This window comes from Furipterus horrens, unplaced genomic scaffold, assembly GCF_987537825.1.
Source record: "Furipterus horrens unplaced genomic scaffold, mFurHor1.1.pri manual_scaffold_6, whole genome shotgun sequence".
NCBI classification, from domain to species: domain Eukaryota; kingdom Metazoa; phylum Chordata; class Mammalia; order Chiroptera; family Furipteridae; genus Furipterus; species Furipterus horrens.
In genome coordinates, this window is record NW_028327176.1 from 18,612,827 (window position 1) to 18,635,369 (window position 22,543).

General features: G+C 47.9%; 1 protein-coding gene across 2 annotated transcripts in view; it reads right to left on the minus strand.

Moving 5' to 3' along the window:
- The window catches only part of XDH (xanthine dehydrogenase), a 60,256-nt gene that overhangs the window by 32,354 nt on the left and 5,359 nt on the right, over positions 1–22,543 (minus strand). Inside the window, exons 2-13 of one of the 2 annotated variants that reach the window (XM_090281102.1) lie at positions 21,476–21,533; positions 18,061–18,157; positions 16,788–16,896; positions 11,694–11,820; positions 10,695–10,756; positions 7,528–7,596; positions 7,124–7,210; positions 5,881–6,022; positions 3,676–3,768; positions 2,924–3,075; positions 1,592–1,685; positions 212–321 (exon numbers count right to left, since the gene is read on the minus strand). In XM_090281102.1, the coding sequence (XP_090137228.1) occupies positions 212–321; positions 1,592–1,685; positions 2,924–3,075; positions 3,676–3,768; positions 5,881–6,022; positions 7,124–7,210; positions 7,528–7,596; positions 10,695–10,756; positions 11,694–11,820; positions 16,788–16,896; positions 18,061–18,157; positions 21,476–21,533 (1,200 nt within the window). Of the gene's footprint in view, positions 1–211; positions 322–1,591; positions 1,686–2,923; positions 3,076–3,675; positions 3,769–5,880; positions 6,023–7,123; positions 7,214–7,527; positions 7,597–10,694; positions 10,757–11,693; positions 11,821–16,787; positions 16,897–18,060; positions 18,158–21,475; positions 21,534–22,543 lie in introns of both variants that reach the window. The other variant, XM_090281101.1, reaches the window with a different exon arrangement.

Below are 22,543 nucleotides of genomic sequence, written 5' to 3' on the forward strand. Positions count from 1 at the left end.
TGAAATGACTGGCTCAGGATCACACATTTAGCTTCTATCCAGGCCCTTTGCCACCTACCCTAAAACTTCTCATTGTCCAGAGTGAATACGGTTAATCAAAAGCAAAGTTCAGTGAGAAGAATATCGATGTTCAAGTTGAGAGATGCTAAGGTTGGCCCCAGGGCCAATTCTGGTCTCCAGTTGGAGGAGTGGTTTGGGCACAGCATCTCACCTCCCTGCTGTAGGGGATCTCGATGGAAAGCAGTATCTCCTCCGGACCTAGCAGGGTCTTCCTGTAGCCAGGGAAGAAGGTGTGGTCCATTGGGACAGTTCTCCTGGTGCCTGTACAGAGGCAAGATGAAAAGGAACCAATGTGAGGAAGCAAAGGACAACCCACCAGTGGGCTTCGCCATCCTGGTCTCTGTTGCCCACAGTCAAAGGGAGTGGAGGGCACAATTGGGGTCAAGGTCCTCCATCTGAAATCCTTAAGCAACGTTGTGCTGGTGAATGCTTAACAATTGGCGCTTTGGGGTGGGAGGAGCCCTGATTCTTTAGTTTCTGTGGTATAAATACTCCCACCATAGCCCATTTTAAGCCACCAGGGTGACTTTGCTGAATGTGACATTGAAAAGAGGGTAACAGAGTTGACTCAGCAGACCTGCTATCCCCTGAACGACCTATTTACAAACTTGGATCTCAGGAGAGTTCCTACCATCCCCTGATAAGAATGGCTCATTGTGCCATTATTTCTTTGTAAGAAAAAACAATGTGGTTTAAGCTGAACACCTGCTTTCCTTCTGGGTATCTAGAGATTGGTGTGTGCCAGGCAAAGCTGTGACCAGAGCCCAATTAAAACTCTAGGTGCTGAATCTCTAACACACACCCCTGGCAGACTGTGTGGTTGAGTCATCTTGTTGCTGGAGGAGGTAAGCATGTTCTGTGTGCCTCCATTGGGAGAAGACTCTGGAAACTTGTGCCTGGTTTCCTCCAGGCTTTGCTCCATGGGCCATTTTCCTTTGCTGATTTGTTTTGTATCCTCCTTCTGTAGTAAGTTGCAGCCATGAATACAACTATATGCTGAGTCTGTGGTCCCTCTGGCAAGTCATCCAGCCAGGGGAACATTCTGGGGACCCTCTGACAAGGGAAGATGCACAATGGCCCACCATTAGATTGCATTTCCACTGCAGATACCATAGGTGGAAGTAACCTCAGCAGCACAGACAATAGTAAAATAAAGTATAATAATTAGGAAGTGGTAAATTGGAGTATTCAGTACCTTTGTTATTAATATAATTTATCTCATGGTAAGTTTACATAATTGCATTCTTACTAATGGCCATGTTTAACAACGCTGAAAACCCAGCAACCGGCTATACTGAGTTGGTGCATTCTGGCTCCAGCACACCACTAGGTAAGGCATCTGGTGACAGAGTCTGTTGTGACTTCCTAATAAAGAAATGGCCCAGCTCTCCTGGCCCCCAACATGGGTGATCCCTTGTAACTTCCAGGAATCCAAACACAGCTGGGTCATTGAACTCTGAACTGTTTCTTCAGAAAGTAACCTCTCTTGTGAGATGTTCTCCCCCAGGACCCTCCGCACAAGGCAGCTCACCTGTGGACACGATAGTCAGCTTGGCCCCGCTGGCCATGAACACCGGGTTGAGGTCAGAGATGGGGCTCGCGTTAATGATGTTCCCTCCAATGGACTAGGACAAGCAGAGAGAGTGCATGAGAGTCCACCCAGGCAACTCTTGAACACAGGGCAGGAGGGTGATACCTGCTGAAGAAACATCTGACCGCCCGCCCCTGTAGACACTAAACCAGCACAGTCAAAACTCCAGCGCTCAGGACAACGGGCAAAACTTGAGATCCAAACACTCTGGATTGGGGCGCCAGTCTTAAATTTACTGTCAGTAAACTGGATTCAGCCCCTTGAAATGTGTTTGTTTAATTTCACCCAAGCTTTTTCTGAAAGGGTTGAGGTGTGGTTTATCACAGAGGCCATACAAAGTTAGTAGATCAGAAACAGAAGATAATGGTCAAGGAAAAAGAGGAGGAAGCTTTAAGGAGGAACAATTTGTTCTAATTGGATCTGAATTTCCTGGCAACTTAGCTAAGAATGTAAGGAGATTGGACACAGGGTTCATTATTGGAAAAGAGGAAGAAAACCAACTGCAATGTGGAAACAAATTCTTCCTGAAAGTAGATTCCAGTCGAGCTGGGAATTCACTAGAGATTTCTGAGTTTATGTCTCCTCATCTACAACAAAAAGTGGCAGGTGCTTGGGGTAGGGTGTGGTGAATGGAAGTAGGCTATTTTGCTTTGTTTTGTTTGTTTGTTTTAATTTTTAAAAATAGTAGGAAAAAAAAAAAGAATGGAATGGCTAGCTTTCTTCCCAACACCATCAACAAATATGAGCTTCAAATGGTACCAGGTAGGTGAATACCACCTGCAAACTGGGAATTTGGGGGCTGGTCTGAAGGCTGATTGTGACAGTCAACAGATGGACCCCTCCCTCCTCTCAGGTAGGTCTCCTCTGGCTCTATCCCCAGTACTAAAACACAGTGCCTTCCCTGTTTTGGCTTCTCTCTAACTTTTGTCTCATCCACCTGTGGAGAGAGCCTGGGCCAAGTTCAGGAAGCGGGGGCAGGAGGCTCCATCTCTCCGACCTCAGGGAAAAGACTGAGTCACAGAGGGAGCATCACCTGGACTGGCCACAGACCACCTTCATCAGAAGCACTTCAGGGCTTCACCCCAGTCCCCCTCGGCCAGAATGTCTAAGGGCAGGGCCCAGGAATCTGTATCTTTAACACACATCCCAGGCAGTTCTCGGCATTGAAATTCAAGGCCCCTGGAGTCTGCAGCAGAGGCCGGACTAGCCCCCTTGCCTTGTGATGAAAGATCCGGTCCTCTGAGCCTTATGGGCCTCTGATCAAGGACTCACCGCCACAGACTTGACCTGCTTCCCGGCAAACCAGCGCAGCTGCTCCAGGACACCTCTGAACACCTCTGTTTTGTGGACAGGAAGCTCGGCAACAGCATCTTGCAGGGTCTTTTCCACAGAGCTCAGGGGGCAAGCAGCTCCAAAGGAGATCCCTGGGAACACACACACAGAATAACAGCGGGCCCTTCCCCAGCTCAGAAAACACTTCCACACACAGAAGCTCTGAAGCTCTCAGCAGCAGCCTGAGGGAAGCTGTGCCAGGACTCACATCCTTATATGGACGAGAAAAGTAAGGACCAGTGCGCTTAAGTGACTTCCCCAACACCACATAGCTAATAGAATATCCAGGACCCAACCTCAGGCCTCTTGTCCTACAACCAGAGTGCTCTTTCCTCTAAGCCAGTGGTTCTCAACAAAATCAGATCTCAGAGGGGGAAGTCCTGGCACGTTTTTAAAAAAGCCACTCCCCTCCCCACCCCACCTGATCCCTGACCCTATGAGCGATTCTAAGGTGTAGCCAGGATTAAGAGGCACTATTAAAACTCTCACAGCCCCTGCCCACTGGCACCCTGCCATGGATGCTACATGGAGGAAGGCAACGAAAGGTGTCCCTTCTCCCTTGCAGGGTGGCTCTAGAACAAGCAGCTGACAGTGAAAGCCCAAGGGGAGGGTGCCCTGGGACCCACCACCCTCCGTGGGACCCATCCCCAGCATCCCAGCCCCTGAAGAGGCTCAGGCGAACCTCCCCTTACCCTCTGGTCTTCGTTCCACTAAATTCAGCTCAGGGATCCAGGCTGGGCAGACTATCACAGGAAACAGCCTGTTCTTAAACTTCATCTCAACGCCTGGAGAGAAACGGGAAGCCTGAGGTTAGAGGCCTGTGTGTGTGTTTAGTAACAGTATTAGAAGGACATGGATGACAGTGTGGTGACTGCAGCGGGAAAGGGGGTGGGTGGAAGTGGAAAAGGGTGTAGGAGGGATAAATGGTGATGGAAAAAAATTAAAAATAAAATGAAAAGTGAAAAAAAAGCAATATTAGAAAACACAGGAAATTAAGATACATCAGTAACCCTCCTAAGCACTGCATATTTTAACTCATTTAATCCTCACAACAGCCCTGGGAGAGACTGTGATTTTCTCTGTTTATCGATGAAGAAACTGAGGCACGGGAGGTTAAGTTTCTTGCCCAAATTGCACAGCTAAAAATAGGCACATTTTAGTACTTGAACTATTGTTAGAATCAGGGTATAACAGGAACAATAACACTAAAAGTCTAACATTCAGACAAAAAGGAAAATTGACTAAGAGAAATAAACTTGAAATCTGCTAAGCAACGTGGAAGCCTTACAAACAGACTTGTTCCTGTTCCTCAGACTCAGTTACACAGCACCTCTCCCAGCGCTGTCCACGGGGCCAGGGAGGGAAAGGGTTAAAAGAGAAATGACTGCACATCATCCCACATCCTCTCACATGCTGTTTAGGAATCATGAAGGGTGGGCCAGGCTTTGAGGAGTCTGGCAGGTCTGAATATCAGCTCCCAGGACAAAGAATGCAGATGGGGACAGTAGGTCTTGGTAACTTTCTCTCTACACCCAGCTTTCCCAACACCCCGCCCCAGCTGTGGGTGGCTACCCTGTTAGGTGCATGTACAAGGGAGGAGGGGCTGAAGCAGATGGAGTGATCTTAAGAAATCATTTCTAATTTGAAGCTTGTAAAATGTTTGGGAATTCCCTTCTTTTAGAATATAATTTGGTCCAGGGTGTTGTGTGACTCACAGCAAGGAACTTGTCATTTGTCAAAGGATCTCGAAGATTCTTCCAGCCAGCCAGCCATTCTCCACTTTAACTCGTGCTATGCTGGACCATGGCTATATGGGCCAGAGGATCACATCACTTGAGGCAGGTCTCACAGGCCAACCCGCCATCACAGCATGTCACAAAACCATGGCTGGGGACTCTGTATGACACACTGTGCTCACAAGGGCATGGCCAGCTCTGTGCTCCACCAGCATGGAACTGAGCCAAGCCCTCTTCTCTGTGGCTGCAGATCCAACCAGAACCCAGGGTCCTCCTAGAACCAGAGCCAGGAGTCTCCCACAGGCTGGACCTGGCTGCTTAAAAGTAAGTCAAGTACCGCCAAACCAGAGGTTCTCTATGGTTGACCTCACCTGTGCTACGATCTTCGCCGGCAGGCTTCACCGGCCTTGGGACCCAGCAAAGTGGGAACAGGCCAAGCCAGGTTTAGAAATGGGTGGAGATGAGTAGGGACCTGGGTACCTCTGCTCCTGTCTCTTCAGGCACCAGGATGGAGAGCTGCACAATTCAAGTCTCCCTGACCTGTTGTCGTATTGTGGACCTCACATGGGTACCAACAGGGCAGGTGGCCATGGTCACACTTGGACATCTCTCCTTGGGCTTACCACAGCACCCCCAGAAAAGGGTGAAGAAGAGAGAGACATGCATGGAACCACGAGCATCCACCAGGCCCTGGCCTGGATATTTTACTTACATCGCTCCCTACTGCCTCAGGCTAGGAGATACATGAGGAAAATTGTTGTGTCCTTTGCAAGGTTCCACAACCCAGAGAAAGACATCCCGGTGGCCCGCTGCAAAACCCTTCTCTCTGGCGTATTGAACTCACAAGTGTCCAACTGATTTTGGCACCTTAGTCCCTCCCAGAGTAACTGGCACAGAGCTGGGACTCTGCACATGTTTATGGAGAACAGTCATCAAGGTTCCCAGTGAATACTCAGAATAACCCTTGAAGGAGGTATCATTAACACACACATGAAATGAGAAAATGAGAGCAGGGGAGAAGTCATTCTTCTGGGGACATCAGCCTACATGGGGTCGAATCAGGTCTGTGTGACTCCAAAGCAAAGAGTTTTGCAGAAATTCAAGTGCCCAGGACTCCTCAGCGGGTCTCTGGCCCCCCGGAAGCCCTGGGGCCACCCTTACCGATCTCAGTGTTCCCCACCACCAGCTTGGCCTCAGGGTTCTGCGCCTTGAGGTCCAGCAGCTCCTTCAGGGTGGAGGCCTGGATCCAGGTCACACGCTCCCCTTCAAAACGCAGCTGCTTCAGAGGAGCATCTTTCAGCCTCTGCAAAATGTCATTTTCTCACTGAGCTATCCCCTTCCTCCCATTGCCATGCCCTCTGCCCTTGCTTTAAGTCCACAATGGGACCAACTCCTCTACTGATTAATTATTGAATTCAGAATGAAAACACATTTCGAGGAGAAGAGAAGGGAACTACCTTGTACTGAGTCAGGAACTAGGCTGTAGTACTTTTATATACATTATCTCACTGATGCATGGTGAGCCCCATCTTTTACAGGTAAAGGAGGAGCCTGAGGATCAGGGAAGCTATTTGACCTGCCGAAGTCCCTAGTCATGAGGCAACCTGAACTGTCCCCACTGTCCAGGAGGTGCAGTGGACAAAGTGTGGGGAAGCATCAGCAAAGAAAGGGGTGTCAGAGGGACTGCAATGGAGAGCTGGTCCTAATGTGTGAGGGGTGATGCTTGGAAAGAAAACCCAAAATCACACAGATGGCCCTTCAAGTTTCCACAATCCAGAGAAAGACATTCCGGTGCCCAGTGCAAAGCCCTACTCTCTGGCCCATTGAACTTGCAAGGCAGTCTTCCCATGATCAACCACTCCTAGAGATATCTGCACTTGAGAAGCTCTGAAGGTGGCTTGATTCTTTCCCTACCATACATGTTGGAGTGAAGAAGCAGAATCATGAAGGTAAGAAAATGGGTATGAGAGGCGTCCTTCAAACAGAGCTGCAGGCCATGGATTATTTCCTTGGAATACAACTCTGTTTGCTTGCTTGTTTGTTTATTTAATAAACGACTGCATACAGAGAAGAGATGGTTTGCTTGGGGAGGGCAGTTATGCATTACATTTAGCCAGGAGGTCAGCAGATACATCTGGAGCACCTGTTACTATATACAGTGTGCCAGAGAGATCCCCTCTGTGTCCTCAGAGTGACCCATGCAAGAAGAAGAGAAACGTGGGTCCCTGTGGGAGTCTGCAACAGAGGGACTTGACCCCTGGGTGTCAGAGAAAGGTGGGGAAGTTCAGGCTGAAACCTAAAGGACAAGGAGAAGACAGCTACCCAGGGGTTATGAAATAAAGTAGGTCTTCATGGGCTCATGGCACAGAGCCTCGAATAGGCCTTCCCCCGGGGCACCACCTACCAGCAACTCTGGGGGAAAGATGGGCTCCTGGGTGGGATCCAAGGGCATGAACTCCTCTGGTTTGAATAAAGATGGTGAGAGAGTAACCTGCTGGGAAAGGGAACAGCAGGTGGTACAGTATCTCCTCTTTTAAAATGCCCTGTAGGACCAACCCAGCCCTTGGTCCAAGTGAGCTCATTTGCAGACCACAGCAGGCTGGTGCAGGGGCAGGTAGCTCCTGGAAGGCAGGAACAAGGAGGCCTTACCAGGAGACCCAAGGCTCAAGTGCACATTCCCCACCCTCTTAGTCTGGGCATGACAGTCTTCTCTTCCAGCCACCACTGCCAAGAGTGTGGGGAGGGCCTCCAGGCTCCTCTGATCTGATATTGGCACCCAGGACTCCAGGGAGGGAAGGGCCCATTTACCGTGTGCTCCTTCTGCTGGTTCATGCAGCAGTTTGGATTGTCCACGTTTCCTCCACAGCATCCACCATCCTAGAGAGATGACCAACATTCACACACAGAATATTTCTTTCACAGAAGCGAAAGAACCTGCATTATTAATGTCCAGCAAAATCCAGTTCTGACACCTCTTCTAGCATCAATAGTATTAGTAGATACCTTGTCCCATCCCATTTGCCTTTGCATAGAGATAAGGCTTCTGTTTTAACTGCTTTCTCTTGCGTGCTTAACATAGACTAAGTTACCTGTGAATAAGCAAATAAGGTCTCCCCTGAAAGCGGCAGGGAATCTTAGAGTTAAGAACATTTCTCCATAAAGATAGGTCCTCCTACTTTATCAAAACATATCTTTATGCCCATTTTCCCTCTTCAGTGCTGCTTCCTTAAGAAGCCACTGTGGCAGAAACCCCTCCCATCGGTGTTCTCAGCACTCAAGAGGCCCCTCTTCTAGGTCAATCAGGTTCTTGACTGGGCACCTCCCAGGCTGGAGTCTTGGTGGGGCTCCTGACAAGAATAACCAAAGACCGGTTGCTGGGTACAGAGATGTGTCCAGCAAGTGTGCCTGAGGTCCTTTGCACCAGAAAGCTAAGCACGCTTTACTCCTCACTATGGGCCTGTTCTGGAGGGAGTCTACAGGTCTGATGACCTGTTACCTATGGGGAAATGACCTCTTGGAGTGCCAATAACAGAGCACAGAGCCCAGCTTGCTGCCTCTCAGATCCGATGCATCAGGAAAGGGGTGTGTTCACCTGACTGATCTGCCTCCAAGAAAGCAGGAATCTCAGCTCAGGACCTCAGAAGACACTCCAGATCCATGGAGTTGTGCCAAGAGGCAAAAGTGGGGAAAACTTCCAGGAACAATGGACACATTTCCAGGGTGGCCAATTCCTGGAGGAGCAGACCTGGGGCAGCCCTTCCGCATTGAATCACAGGAGATACCGTTCAGTCCTGACATTTCCCAAAGTATGAGTCACAGCCCACTGCTGTTCCCAAGAAAGCTCTCAGAAGGCCATGGAGCCAAAGATGTGACCTCAGAACCAGAAAGCACTTCCAGTCTTGGTATTGGAAGAAAAACCTTGCCGTGCCCCAACCCCCTGCCGATGCTGCTCTAAGTGCAGACCCCTCCTGCATTCTCGGCTTGGCTATTAGATCTTAGAGCTGCTCTAATCTGGACCTCTCCACCACCATCTTGCCCTTTCCCTTTCTCTTCAACGAAGAGAGATTCCTACAGTGCCTCTTCTCCTATTTGTTCTTGAAGGAGTGATGCAGGGGGATCACTGGGTCCCAAGTGAAGCAAGGGGTGCTAGCCGCGCTCACCCAGTCCTTGTGGGAAGGATGTATTTCACAGAAGTACCTTTTGCAGGTAGTTGAAATGCCAGCCAGCATGTTCGTACTTAAATCTTTGTTCTTGATAACTCATTGATGTGTTCATGACATCAACTACTGTGAGGAGCGACGTGTCACTGCTCTCAAGGCCTACTGAGGTTGGATATGAGTGCTTTTTCCTACAGGACCGATTTCCACTTTTCTCAGGAGGCTAAGACACACTTATTTTTCTGGTTCCTTTGTTTTCTTCCTCGCTGCTAGATGGACACTGTCATTTCTCGCTGTGAACCGTGTGCCTCCCTCTAGCCGATTCTCCTCACCCTTTTCTAGTATGTGCTATGGGCATGAAAACGAGATAACCGGGTCTGTAAAAACTGTGTAAACTAAGAGGTAAAAGGCTCTGAATAAAGGCTCGGGGGTCTCTGATGAGTACTGCGCATGAGCTTCTGAGGACACTGTGTCGGCCATTCTGGCTGCTCGGAGCTCTCAGCTCTGCCCTGCTCTGCCAGGCAGCCGCACTGGGGGAAGCACCGCCCACCAGTGGAACCGCTTTAACCTTGGGAAGGAGCCTAACTGTTAGCTACACTCAAAAGCCCTTCCCTTTTGAGAAACTAGGAGAGCTGGTTAAATTGTTTCTCTTTGAGAAGGCTGCTATGAAATAAATTCTTGGACATGATTAACAATCCCTGGTTCTCAGGGAAGGCTGAACAATTTATAAGGATCAAATGTTGAGTCTTGGAAGAAATGTACCAACATCATGGTTTATAATTGCCATTTACTGTATACTCAAGGTATGCCCAGCATTGTTCTGAGGGCCTTACAAGAAAGTACTTTCAACAGCAATTATAAGGTAGGTATTATTATAATCCCCATTTTAGAAACAAGAAAATTTGGCCAAGGTCATGAATCAGTGATAAAATGGGATTTGAATCTAGGTCTGCAGACTCTGAATCTGAGCTTTCAATCATTTTCATTTAAATTCACACCTCCTAGTTCCCCATCTGGGTGTGGTATTTTCCACCCTTCTAAGCCCCATTTGCATTTCCACCCCTTTTGAATTGTTTGAATGAAACACTCCTTTTGTAATGTACCAACCTTACCGGTTGGTACATTACAGGTCAGCAAGACGAACAATAGTCTGTGACTCCACCATCAACCCCAAATTGTATTGGCAGAAGATGGTTTGAGAGGAGTCAGGATCAACCTGACCTAGTTGGAGCATCAGGTAAAATCTGAGGCGTTAAGCCAAAAAAGGAGAAGAAGGTTGCCTGTGTTTGTATAAGCGATGCGCACACACCTTGGCTGTGGCTTTGCACTGCAGTGGTTCACAAACCAGAGATTTGATTAGCAGTTTCCTAAGCGCAGCAGAGAGCCAACCGCAGAAGACAGCCAGGAGAGGAAAGCAGGAGCGTGGATGCTGAGTTGGATGGGGTGGGTCGTTATTACATGCCCCATTCAGCACCGCTGCCACAGGCTGAGCATGCTAGTCTCCCAGAAAGGCTGCCAAGCCTAAATGTCTTAGCGGAAGTTAGCTCTTGGGCACCTTTCAGGAACTGGTTCCCCAGGCTTTTCTGGGAAAGAAAAAAAAAAAAAAAAAGTCCCAGTGGTATGATGAGAACCCCTCTCTGAATAAGAATGGCAGCATCCATTGCCCATGCCAGGTACCCATAACAAGAGGACCTGCCACCTGGCCATCTTATCTATCTTCTCTGTCATTCAGAGGCCCTTGGCATCCTTCCCAACTGTGATTCCTGAGTGTTGCTGCTTTAAGAGCAGGACCACTGATGTTCCAGGGCCCCCACTTACTCTAGCAAAGGTGCGGAAGCCCTGGAGGATCGGTCTGTAGCCAGTGCAGCGGCAAAGGTTTCCTGTGGAATGAAGAAGAGGTTGCAATGTCAGTGCAGGCTCTAGGGCAGGTGAGGGGTTTACGGCTTCACTCCAGGATCAGTTAGATGCCTTCTGCATATTCTGTTTTCTCTTCCTGGAATGCCCCTCCTCCTCCTCCTTGTACTCCTGATTTTAAAACATCTATCGCTTCTTCCAGGAAGCCTTCCTAGAATACCCAGACTAATTCAGGTGCTCTTCTAAGTACTTCCATGGTACCTAGTCACATTTTTTTGAGGGAAATTATTGAACTACATTATGAAGTCTCTCCCCTTTTAAAGTATGAGCTACTTGGAGTAAGGCCTGTATCTTTCATCCCTGTGTCCCTTGTTCCCTGTACAGTGCCTGACATATGATAGGACTCAATACAATATGATTAAATAAATGATGGACTGGAATGGTGAATGAATGAGGAGTCTTCTCTATTCAATTCAGAGAAACAGTCACCTGGCCCAGACTCCTAGGCTCATACACAGAGGGAAAGTGAGAAGCCATCCCTGCCCACAGCTCAGAATCATGGCTGCCTTCCTCAGATGTGGTCTTTGCCTGGCAGAATCCTGTCCTGGTGAAAGCTGAAATGGAAGGAATCAATATCACTAGCCTCTGTAGATTTCCAAATGATCTCCTGAGCCAGCCACCCACTGCCACTTCATCCCAGTGCAGAGAGAGGACAGGAAGACACCTCAGAAAGTCAAACACTAAGGCAAGATGTCTCCAATCTGCCTGAATGTTCTTCAAACTAGGAGAAGGCCAACCCTCCAGCAGATCTTAGCCACCACATTGGGGTGGCCTGAGCTTTTTCTCCAAAGAACAGTGTCTCAGACTCCTAGCCCATTCCCACCTTCCACCTGGGTTCTGAGCTGACCCCCACAGAGCCCCACCTGCCGTACCACCTCCTGGGCTGTGCCACAAAGCCCATACCTTGGAAAGCATCCTCAATCTCCTCAATGGTGGGTTCAGGCTGGTTCCGGAGCAGCGTGTACATGCTCATGACAATTCCGGGGGTGCAAAACCCACACTGGGAACCATGGCTTTTGGCAATTCTCTCCTAAAAGGGACAGATGACATGGACACCTGTGTTAACCAGACCCATCTCAGACTCTGTATGTGACTCAACTGAAGCCAGGTCATGTCCAGGGCAGTGTAGGGTAGTGTCACTGCATGAAGTAAAATCCTAGTGCTACCACTTACCAACAATGTGACCTTGGGCACGTTACCAACCCTCTCTGAGCCACAGGTCCCTCATCCTAGTACTTACTTCTAGAGATGTGGTGAGGATTCAGTGAGATAATTCCCATAAAACTCTTAGTATTATACCTGGCATATGCAGGGAATTCAACCAATGTTAGTTATCAGTAGGAAAGTCCCTTCAAAGAATAGTGATTACTAGAGTCCAAAACAACTTCTCATCCTTCATTCCCTTCACTGAACAGAGGAGGAAGCAGGTCCAGAGATTTAGGAGATTTTTATGCAAAGACACACATGGTGAATGGAACAACTGTGTCACATTCTGTTAATTACATGACCCCACAAGTCAACTGAACCAGCATTTATTTGGAGCCAACTGGACATATCTTATTCCAAACCAGATGCCACTGTCTTCTTAAGTGAAGGAAACCCCTGACATCAGGTGGAGACATAAGAATTGAAAAATGCCTCATATAGACTTCCGGCCAAGATGGAGGCTTAGACTGACACGCTCGGTCTCCCTCTACAACTAAGAAGGAATACAACTACCTCAAAACAAAAGATGACTAGAAATTTCAGAAAATAAAACTACATGGAAGCCCAACGTATGAAGTTATAAACCAGCGGTGCTTGTCTGGATGGGTAGGAGGGGCGAGATCAGAATCAGGCCAGAAGGGTTGGGCTGAGCTGTCCAAAGTAGCAGCGGGAAAAGCGGCAGGACTGCAAGAAACACCAGGGGAGCAATCCCGGCTGCAATTGAGACCCAGCAGCTCGAGATTCCAATGCTGGGGAAGGCAGACCCCCCATTGCCTTGGACAGTGAGGCTCTGGGAAAGGAGCCTCCTGGTCTCTTGGAGGAGAGTAATGGCAGGGATCCATCTTGGATCCCCGCCCCCACACAAAGAGCCACAGAGCGGTGAAAAAGGTCGCCAACTGCCACCAGTCACCAATCAGTGCCGGTCGCCAGGCAGTGATGAGTGCATGGGGCTCCGCCCCCTACAGCCTGCCCGGGAAAAAAGCTAAACACAAATCTGTTAGAATGAAGCAGACAACAATTGAAATCCCGGTGACGCAGCTCACCAGGCAGCAGATGAGAGAACTGACAGAGGAATAAATAAAAAACCTTTCAGAGGCTCAGTTCAGAGCTATAGTGATAAGGTGGCTTACAGAATTAACAAAAGATTTGGAACAAGACAGGGAAGGAACAAAAGCTACTCATTCTGAAATGAATGAAAACACATACGAGAAAAGTGGTGAGGAAATAAAATCCAGAGATCAAATCAACAAACCAGAACATAGGGAAGGAACAAACAGTCATCGAGTGCAGAGAGAGGAAACAAAAAGTAAGGAAAGTGAGGAGAGGCTCAGAAACCTCTGGGACAGCAATAAGTGATTGAACATTTGGATAATAGGATTGCCAGAGGGTGAGGAAGAAGAACTAGAAATTGAAAAATTATGTGAAAAAATAATGAAGCAGAACTTCCCAAACTTGGAGAAGGAAATAGACTTACAGGTCCAGGAAGCACAGAGAGTTCCAGAAAAACTGGACCCAGGGAGAACCACTACAAGACACATTATAATCAAATTGTCAAAAATTAAAGATAAAGAGAGAATCTTAAAAGCAGCAAGAGAGAAGAAAAGAATCATGTACAAAGGGGCCCCAATTAGACTATCAGCTGACTTCTCAAGGGAGACCCTGCAGGCAAGAAGGGACTGGCAAGAAATATTCAAAGTAATGAAAATCAAGAACTTACAGCCATGAATACTCTATCCAGCGAAGCCGTCATTCAGAATAGAAGGACAGAGAAAGTGTTTCCAGGACAAAGTAAAACTGAAGGAGTTCATTAGATCCAAACCACTGTTATACGAGATGTTAAAGGGACTGGTTTAGAAGAAGGAGGATCAAAACTATGAACACTAAAATGAAAACTGTATTACAACAACCAACAACAGAAGCTAGGGAACTGAAACAAAGGCAAACTAAGTAGGCAACGAGAGGGGAAAAAGAACTATAGGCATGAGGAACATATTGGGGGAAGGTCAGCAGGGAGAGAAAAGGAGGAAAGGGAGGGAGATGGTACAGGAATTAAGAAGCACAGTAGGAGGGAGTGGAGTAGACAGGAAGAGGTTGAGAAGAACTATATGCACAACCAATGGGCATGGACTAAAAGGGGGCGACAACTGGAGGGAGGGGGGCCACTGGGTGGAGAGGAGCAGAGGGAAAAGAAATTGTGACAGCATAATCAATAAAACATATTTTAAGAAAACAAAAATAAATAAATATTTCATATAGAATTTTCTATATGCATTGAATATCACAGAATTTTTATTCAAACCTGCGAGATTTTATTACAAGGAGATTCTCCACATATACATTATTATTATTATTATTATTATTATTATTATTATTATTATTATGTCTCTTGAGGGTCTTTCTTGGTACTTACATAAAGTAAAATTATTAGAGTCTTATACCCCCAGTGCATAGCATTTCTATTCATTCATTGTATAAACATTTACTGAGACACTACTATGTGTCAGGCATGGTAGGGGACAGGGCAGTGAGGAAGAGAGCTGAGGTCTCTGGTCTCATGAAACTCATGTCCTAGTAGGGAAAATGTTGACAAAAATAAATAAACACTAAAAAATTCCAGGTAAAGATCAGTGCTATGTAGAGAATTAGCAGAGGGTGCCAGGACCCACAGTGGACAGAAATGGCGGCTCTGAAAAGGTGACCTTGAAGTTGAATCTACTACCACAATTTAGATCAGGGAAAAGTGTACTCCGGGTAGAGGGAGCAAGCAGGTGCAAAGCCTGGTGTGCTAGAGTCACTAAAAAGTCAGTGTGGATGACACCCGCTGGGATGAGAGAAATCCTGGGAGGTCACGCAGCTCCTCATAAGGGTAGGGATCCAGATTTTTACTCTGGGTGTGATGGGAAGCCATTCTGTGATAAGCTCTAACTTATGGTTTCAAAGAATCACTCTGGCTGTTGGGTGGGGAATGAATTGTAGGGGACAAGAATAGAAGCAGGGGACCAGGACACTGTAGTGGTCCAGGCAAGAGGGGTGGTGGCTAAGACCAAGCAATAATAGAAAAACTGAGAGACTATGAAAGTTTCATCACAGGACGTGGAGGTAGCCGCTACTTCTGGAAAGGTCAGGGGTGGCATATAAAAGAAAGAATCAAAGATGGGTCTTAGATGTTTGTGCTGAGCAATTGGATGGGTGTTTTTGCCAGTGACTCAGATGGAGGAAGACTGGGGAAGAAAGAAGTAGGGTCAGAATAGGGTTTTGTTAAGTTTGAGACTAGACATCCATATAGTGATGCCAAGTAGGCATGTGGAAAGATGAATCTAACCTCACAGACGAGGTCAAAGCTGAAGATATAAACGTGAGTACTATGCACATGTAGATGGTATTAATCTCACCTAGGGAGGGTGTGAAGATGGAGAAGGGAAGGATGGCCCAGGTCAGAGCCCTGGGGCCCAGCAGCCATAAGGACGGAGCTGACGAGGAGCCAGCGTGTGGTGTGAACACGCAAATGGGAAGAGAATGAGAGGAGCGTCATGTCATGGAAACCAAGGAAAAATAATCAGTGGACAAGGAGAAGTGGAACATGGTTCTGCAGCTTATTTGGGAGCCAAAGTAAGAGCATCAGGAAAAAGGGTCTGTGTCACTGAAAAGGCAGAGCTTTAGCCTAATTATATGGATATGATCCCAGTGTTTAAACTGTTCATTCTTTCTTTCATCTGTTTCTCTCAAAGAAAATGACAAGTCCCAATGCACCTTCTCGCGTCTCCTGCAGGTTGGACAAGTTGAGTAATTTTCCCTTTCCTCCTTAAGAAATAAAGTTGTAGAGCGAAGTAGTACCACCCCCACCCTGCTCTACCCTCACCTAACAGGTCCCAGAGGCCACCCACAAGGCATATAATCAGCTGCGCAACCAGAGGCCCTGGCTCCAGATTCATGGCAGTGCCCAGAGAGGGCGTGCTCTGAACAACAGGTCTCCCCAAATGGTCAGGGCAGGATTAAGACCCGGGCTTACCTCTGGCACCCTCAGTGATTGTAATCCCCCCAAGACACCTCCCTCCGCCTCAGTTTCCCCTAACAAAAAGCACTGGGAACAATGGTCTTCCCTTCCCACAGTGCTCTGCTCCCAGGTGTGCTCCACTTTGCCTGAGGGCATCCTCATTTTCTCCACGAAAGCTCCCAGATTACTGCCCACCCTGCCCAAAAGCGTTCCCAGTTTCAATCTGTTCACGGGTGGCCTGATGCCATCAGGTAGAAAGCCTTGGTCAGACCCTCGCATGTTTCTGTTCTTATACTCAGGCCTTGCTTACCTCCACTTAATGAGGATGGAGGCCTAGCAGCCCACATCTGTATTATCTACAGGAGGCAGATGACAGGTGCAATGGAATTGCCACTCAAGGAGCAGGGAGTAGGGGGCTTTTTATCAAGGGGTGTGGAGCATTTGGAATCTTGAATCTGGGAAGGCAGGGGATTTCCTAAGCATACTTGAGCTCAAGGTAAGGAAGTTCCCCCATCCTTCCTCCCTCCAGTTCTGGTGCAGCTGGACTGTCCAGCCGCCAGATGGAACTGACCTCTTGGTTCCCCTGGAGTCGTGCAATGTTACATTCACCCCACCACAGGAGGGAGCTGCAGCTTGGGCACCTCCTCCTGTTTCTGCCCACTAACCCCCAGCCCCCCACTTCTTCATGCCTAAGGAGATGGGGAGGTGGCCAGGTCACAATGTTTCCTTTGTCCAAGGGTGGCACTCAGCCCAAAAATCCAAAGCAAGTCTGCATGAGCCCCCTTTGCTCTGATTACCTGCACAGGATGCAGCCGTGACTTGGTGCTTCCTATCCCTTCCACTGTCGTCACAGCAACATGGTGCAAGGAGCAGATGGGGGCCAGACAGGCATTGGCAGAAAAATGGCTGCAACCCTGTGTTAAGGCCATTCCATTGTCCTCTCCAGTCATCACAGTGGAGTGTGATGCTGTGTGCCATTTCTATTCACTCTACGTTATGTTCTTTTCTCTTCTACAGGTGTCCTTGCCTCTCCCCCAAGACTCTGAGAGAGGGACAAAGGTAACTCTCCTTCTGGTAGGCCCTGAGTCCCTCCAGTGCCTTGCGGGGTCAAGCGTCCATGTATCCTAGGCCTCCCAGCTGGAGCTAGGGAGCCAGGGTCATATTCAGATACCTCTCACTCAGCCCGACCCTGGAGGCTGAGCTAAGGGGAAGCTTCTGGCAGGTTCCAGGCCCAGCCTGTGCTCCACTTTCTTTAGCCTCTTCCATTTCAGAACTTGCAGCCACTTTCGTGTCTGTTTTCACCCACCTCTACTTCTCCCATCTCTCAGAGAACACGAGACACCAGCCCCTTAGTGCTTGCTTACATCCATTCCGTTATCCATCACTCATTCACTTGCACAATCAACACAAGTTATTGAGAGCCAACCACACACCAAGCACTCTGCTGAGGGCTGAGGAATAAAGGTGAGTAAGATGAAGTCTCTGTTCTTTAATAGCTTGCAGTCGACCCAGGGAAACAGAAGCCAGTGTGAAGATGTAATTTCAATATCTCACGGTAAGTGCGCAGGGCACCATGGGACTAGCTCAGACAATAGGTGCCTCGCACAGTCTTGGGCGATCAAGAAAAGTTTCCTAGAGGAGGTGATATTTTTCTCAATCTTAAAGAGCTAGTAACATTATCCATGTAGAGAAGTTCTGGAAGAAAGGATATTCAAAAAGACTTGAAAAACAGCTTATGCAAAGACCAAGAAATGAGTGGGTATGGAAGGTTAGTTGTTCACAATTGTCTCTGTATGAGGGACTAGGATACCTGACGACTGGAGTGCTGGGACCACGTAGAGAAAGAAAACTGGAAAGGAAGGGTGGGGTATATTGTGAAGGGCTTTGTGTGCTAAGCAAGGGCATGGGATTTTATCCTGAGGGCACTGGAGACCTGTTGAAGGATTGCATGCCACCTGAAATGAATCTGGATTTTAGAAAGGTCACATGTGCATGCACACACACTCACTCACAAGCTGACCACTGCTTCATCATCCTCACATGGGCAATCAGTCAACAGGTAAAGGATACACGATCTTGTTCTGGAGGCGATCGTACTTGGACAGCATCACAGTGCAAGCTCCACAGCCCCCCTCTCCGCAGCCCAGCTTGGTCCCGCTCAGCCCCACTGGATGGCCGAGGATTAAGGAACATGACTCGGAGAAAACAGAGTCTTTGCTGGGCTACTGAGAAACACCTGGGCAGACCTGTGAGTACAGAACGGTCACTGTCACGCACAGGCTCTGGCATCCTCCACCAGGGAGACTGCAGACCCACAGGACCTCCTCATCAGAGGGGCTGCACTGAGCCCCAGGGGGGCAGGGATTAGGGTCATGTCCACCTTCCCTGAGGGAAGAAGCATGCAAGTCCCACAGGAAAGCACCCAAGCTACATCCCCTGGGACTTGAGTTCTAGGACTTAAACTTGGCCGGGACTCGAATCCTGGAGACTTTTCTTGTGTCAGGGTCTTCCAGGCACAGCATGATAGGTCCCCAGCCCTGTGATCTCCCCAGGCAGGTGAATTGGGCACCTCAAAGTCTGAACATGTGGGACAGCTGTCACATCTGCCCAGAGCGGAGTGTGACGTTTATCTGCTCTGGGGTTGCTGAATCCCAGCTTTTTATCCTGAACCCTTGCAGCTGATGAAGTTCAGGCAGCCACATGAGGCTGGACCAGGGCTTTTGAATATCCAGTCTATATGATATGTGAAGGCAAATTAAAATGCAGATATTTTTGAGGTCCAGGACCAATAATGGAGCCATGTCTTACACATACTTGCAGAAATAAAAAATTTGTTGCTCGGCATTTGTAAAAGTGACTCAGTAATAGGCTATTCCAGAGAACAGCCATCATGGTGGCCACACTCCCTGAGACACACAAGCTCCACTGCTACATTTCCCTCAGAAAGGCCCCTAACCATCCAGCTACCTGATGAGGAGGGAGGGAGCTGAGGGTATCTTCTCCTGGGCACGTCTCTCATTTTCAAGATGAGATTAATTACTAACAATGATACAGCATCTTATACCTGGAAAGCACGTATACCCACGAAGTCCCCACAATTCTGACTGGTTAGCAGGTGGGGCTGGGGCTGCTATTTCCCCACAGATTGAAGCAAAAACAAACTATAATCCAAGAGGTACCATGAGCCCCGCAAGCTAACACAGTCACTTGTGTTTCCTTGAGTGTTAGGGCTCAAGCACAGGTATCTGACTCCAGATGTGGGGGCTCCTCCTTCACCATGTGGCTGCCTCTTCTAAAACACACTTGGGGAGGACTTTCTATGTCTTCAGTTATTCTTCCCACTAGTCAGGATATATACAGTTAGCAGCAGCTCAGACAACTCTGGGGGTACATTAATATCAATGGCAGCAAGAGTTCCGCAAGATTTTCTTCTAGCCTAAGGATCTTTCTGGATGCCAGGAAGGTCTTCTCTCTTGCCTGGAAACCCCCACAAATGAGCTCTCCACACAGGCATCAATAAGCAAAAGGGATTTCATATTTATGTGCCAACTTTCAGTTTTGGACTTTGTTTGTGAGTTGACCTTTAAACCAGCCAATGTCTATGACCAGGACTTCCTGATGCATTCAGTCTTTCAATACTTTAGTAGAAAATTAAACTTGATGTCAACAATCTCAAAAACTTACTAGGTTCATGTGCTGTGAACCTCCAGACCTGCCCCCTCTGGCTCAAAAATCCAGTCAATGTACACAAGAGCCAGCAACCGTGTGATGGGAAGGGAGGGAACCAGAGGTAAGGTCCTGGATTCCAGGATCACTTGTGCGGCTGATGAAACAATCCTTTGTTGTTCTCAAATGTGTCACTGGAATCAGCCACTGTGTATTCCTGCCTCTGGAAGCAAGAGGGGTTTGTTGACAGAGGTCAGGATGAGCAATGTCCTGACAGCAGACCCCTTGAGAGTTTCCAGTACAGGTGGAAAGTTAAGAGCATGGCTCTAGCTTTGGTCTAGGCTCCGGAGATGTTTGCCCAAAATGCTTGGGCAAGAAAAGCAAGTCCCTTAACCTATGTTGGTCTTGCTTCCTCCTGTCAAAGGGATTGCTGTGGAGATCAGTGAGATAACCTGTGGAAATCACCTTGAACTCCACCTGCACATAGTAAGTAAGTGCTCAGTAAATGTTAGCTCTTATTATATTTTCACTATTATTTTTGTTCCAGGGTCTCAGAATATTTTTCTACTCTGAAAGAACAAAAGTTACAGGGGCTCATTAAAAAATAGTCACAGGGATGTAAAGTCGTCGTCGGCAGCCGTCCGTCTCGAGAGACAATGGTGTAGCTTCTTAAGAGTCTATCTGCACCGCCGAGAATGGTTGTGCAGTCCGACTCGGGAGTGACACGGTATCTGTCTCCTCCCGTGTTGAATCGACATCTTGCGATGAAGCTACAGAGCCTGGGCAGGGTGATATGGAGGGTCTGCTGTTGCCCATGCAGCAGACCCCCCCTCTCTTCGCAGCTGAAGGGTCCAAGGGAAAGACGGAGTCAATACAGCTTGGCTTCAGGTGCGCCGCAGGAGTTGCCGGTGTTGACTACAACGTCAAACCGCCTTAGGGACTCCGGCTCCGGATTTTCTGTCGGGGTTTACTCCCTTAGCCTTTCCCCTGAAGAGGTATGCCGCAAGGCAGCGGAGGTTTTTTGGAATCAGAGTTTTCCTTCTCTGATGTGCCCTGACTGGAAGATCGAACCAGCGACACTGATGTAAAGTACAGCATAGAAAATATAGTCAATAATATTGTAATAACTATGTATGGTACCAGATGGGTACTAGAAATCCAGGGGGGCGTTTTTAAGTATATGATTGTCTAACACCTATGCTGTACACCTGGAACAAATACAAAATAATATTGAATGCATGCTGTAATTGAAAAATAAATAAATAAAAATAAATTTTAAAAAAGTTATAAGGGCCCTTACAGGCACCCTCTCCATGCTGAGTGAAGAGCAGGATCTGAAGGCCCCCTGTCCAAGCCTCTCAGCATTGCCATTTCGACATGGATGGTGCCTCTACAGAGCTCCCCACCTCAGGTATCTCTTTCCCAACAAACGCCACTTCCTCTGACTTCCTCTCCAGCTTCTCAGAGCTAGGAACATTCCCCAGGAAGCCCCCTGATGTACTAGGCAAAGACCAGCTGAGGAAAGCCCAGCTCCTCTGAGCAGGAATGACCACGAAGCTCACCAGTGTTAACGAGCGCCTCTGGGAACTGTTTGTTTTATAGGCCCAGGATCAAACCTTGGCTTTACTAGAGCCATGGCTAGAAGTGATCTTAAGGAACATCAGGAACAGTCTCTTTTATTCAATGGCTGAGAATTTCAGACCCAGAACTCAAATGACTTCCTGGGGTCGCACAGTTGCCAACTGACAAAGCTGCAGCTGGAATGCAGGTGGCAGAACCCTAAACCCACTGCCCTGCCCCCTTGCCCCCAAAAGGATACACTTTCTTCTCAGGTAGGCCAAAAGCGTTGTTTCTGGATCTGCATTTTTCTCCACCACCTGTAAAAACAACAGAAAAATTATTATAGGTCTACTGAAGAATTTGTAACGTTAATAGGGATGTGTTAAATATCTTATGAAAACCAAACTGTTTTCCTTGATAATTCCATAAGAATGACACATTAACTACAAGCCAAACTATGTATGTGCTGACGTGTTCACTTTTAAGATTCTACATTATCTCAGGACCCAACACAGGGCGCGTAGGAGTTGCACCTGCCATGCTGAGCTGACCAAAACAAAGCCCTCTTCACATCAAATGTGTCCTCTCATTTCCAGGTGCTGGATCACACCTGTGAATGCCAGGGGCAGCTGAGAGCCACAGCATGCAGATGTTTGACTTCGCCTCCTGGATTGGACACGCTCAGATGGCAGAACGCCAGTCTGTGAACCTGTGCTCATGGCAGAATATTATATGCACTGGGCTATCACAGTCAACATTTGACACGTCAGAAATAGAGGAGAAATCCAAAACCAAAGGACCACCAATGGAATTTTCAATAAGATGGAGAAGGTTGTCTACAAAGTGAAGTGCTAGTTCTCAATGTAAATGGTCAAAGGAAATCTGTGTAAAACCATCTCACTACGCCTCACCCATTATCAAGGGTAAAAGGGTTTGGATGACTGGGGTGGTAATTTGTGATAAGGATTTCTTTAGAGAGCACTGTTGTGTGAATCCTACATCTTCCTAAAGCCAGGAGAGGTGTATCTGCCTCAAACTTCATGAGGGTGTTTCCATAGCCCCACATGTGAGGCTAACATGTGGCTTCGGCAGCACCGGGAATGTGGTGGTCTGGATATCTAAACAGCTAGAAGTGGGTTCACCAGACAAGCTGAAGAAGAAAATGTCATGTCAACATTGGAAATGGGGCACACACCCAGAGTTCGGGAGTGCAGAAGATGTGAAGTGTTGGCCCTGGTCTTAAGGTAGCCCATGCATGAAAGAGAGACAGAGACAGAGAGAGAGCTGGCTCGGAGGTGTTTAAATCATTCTAAAAAAATGACTACAG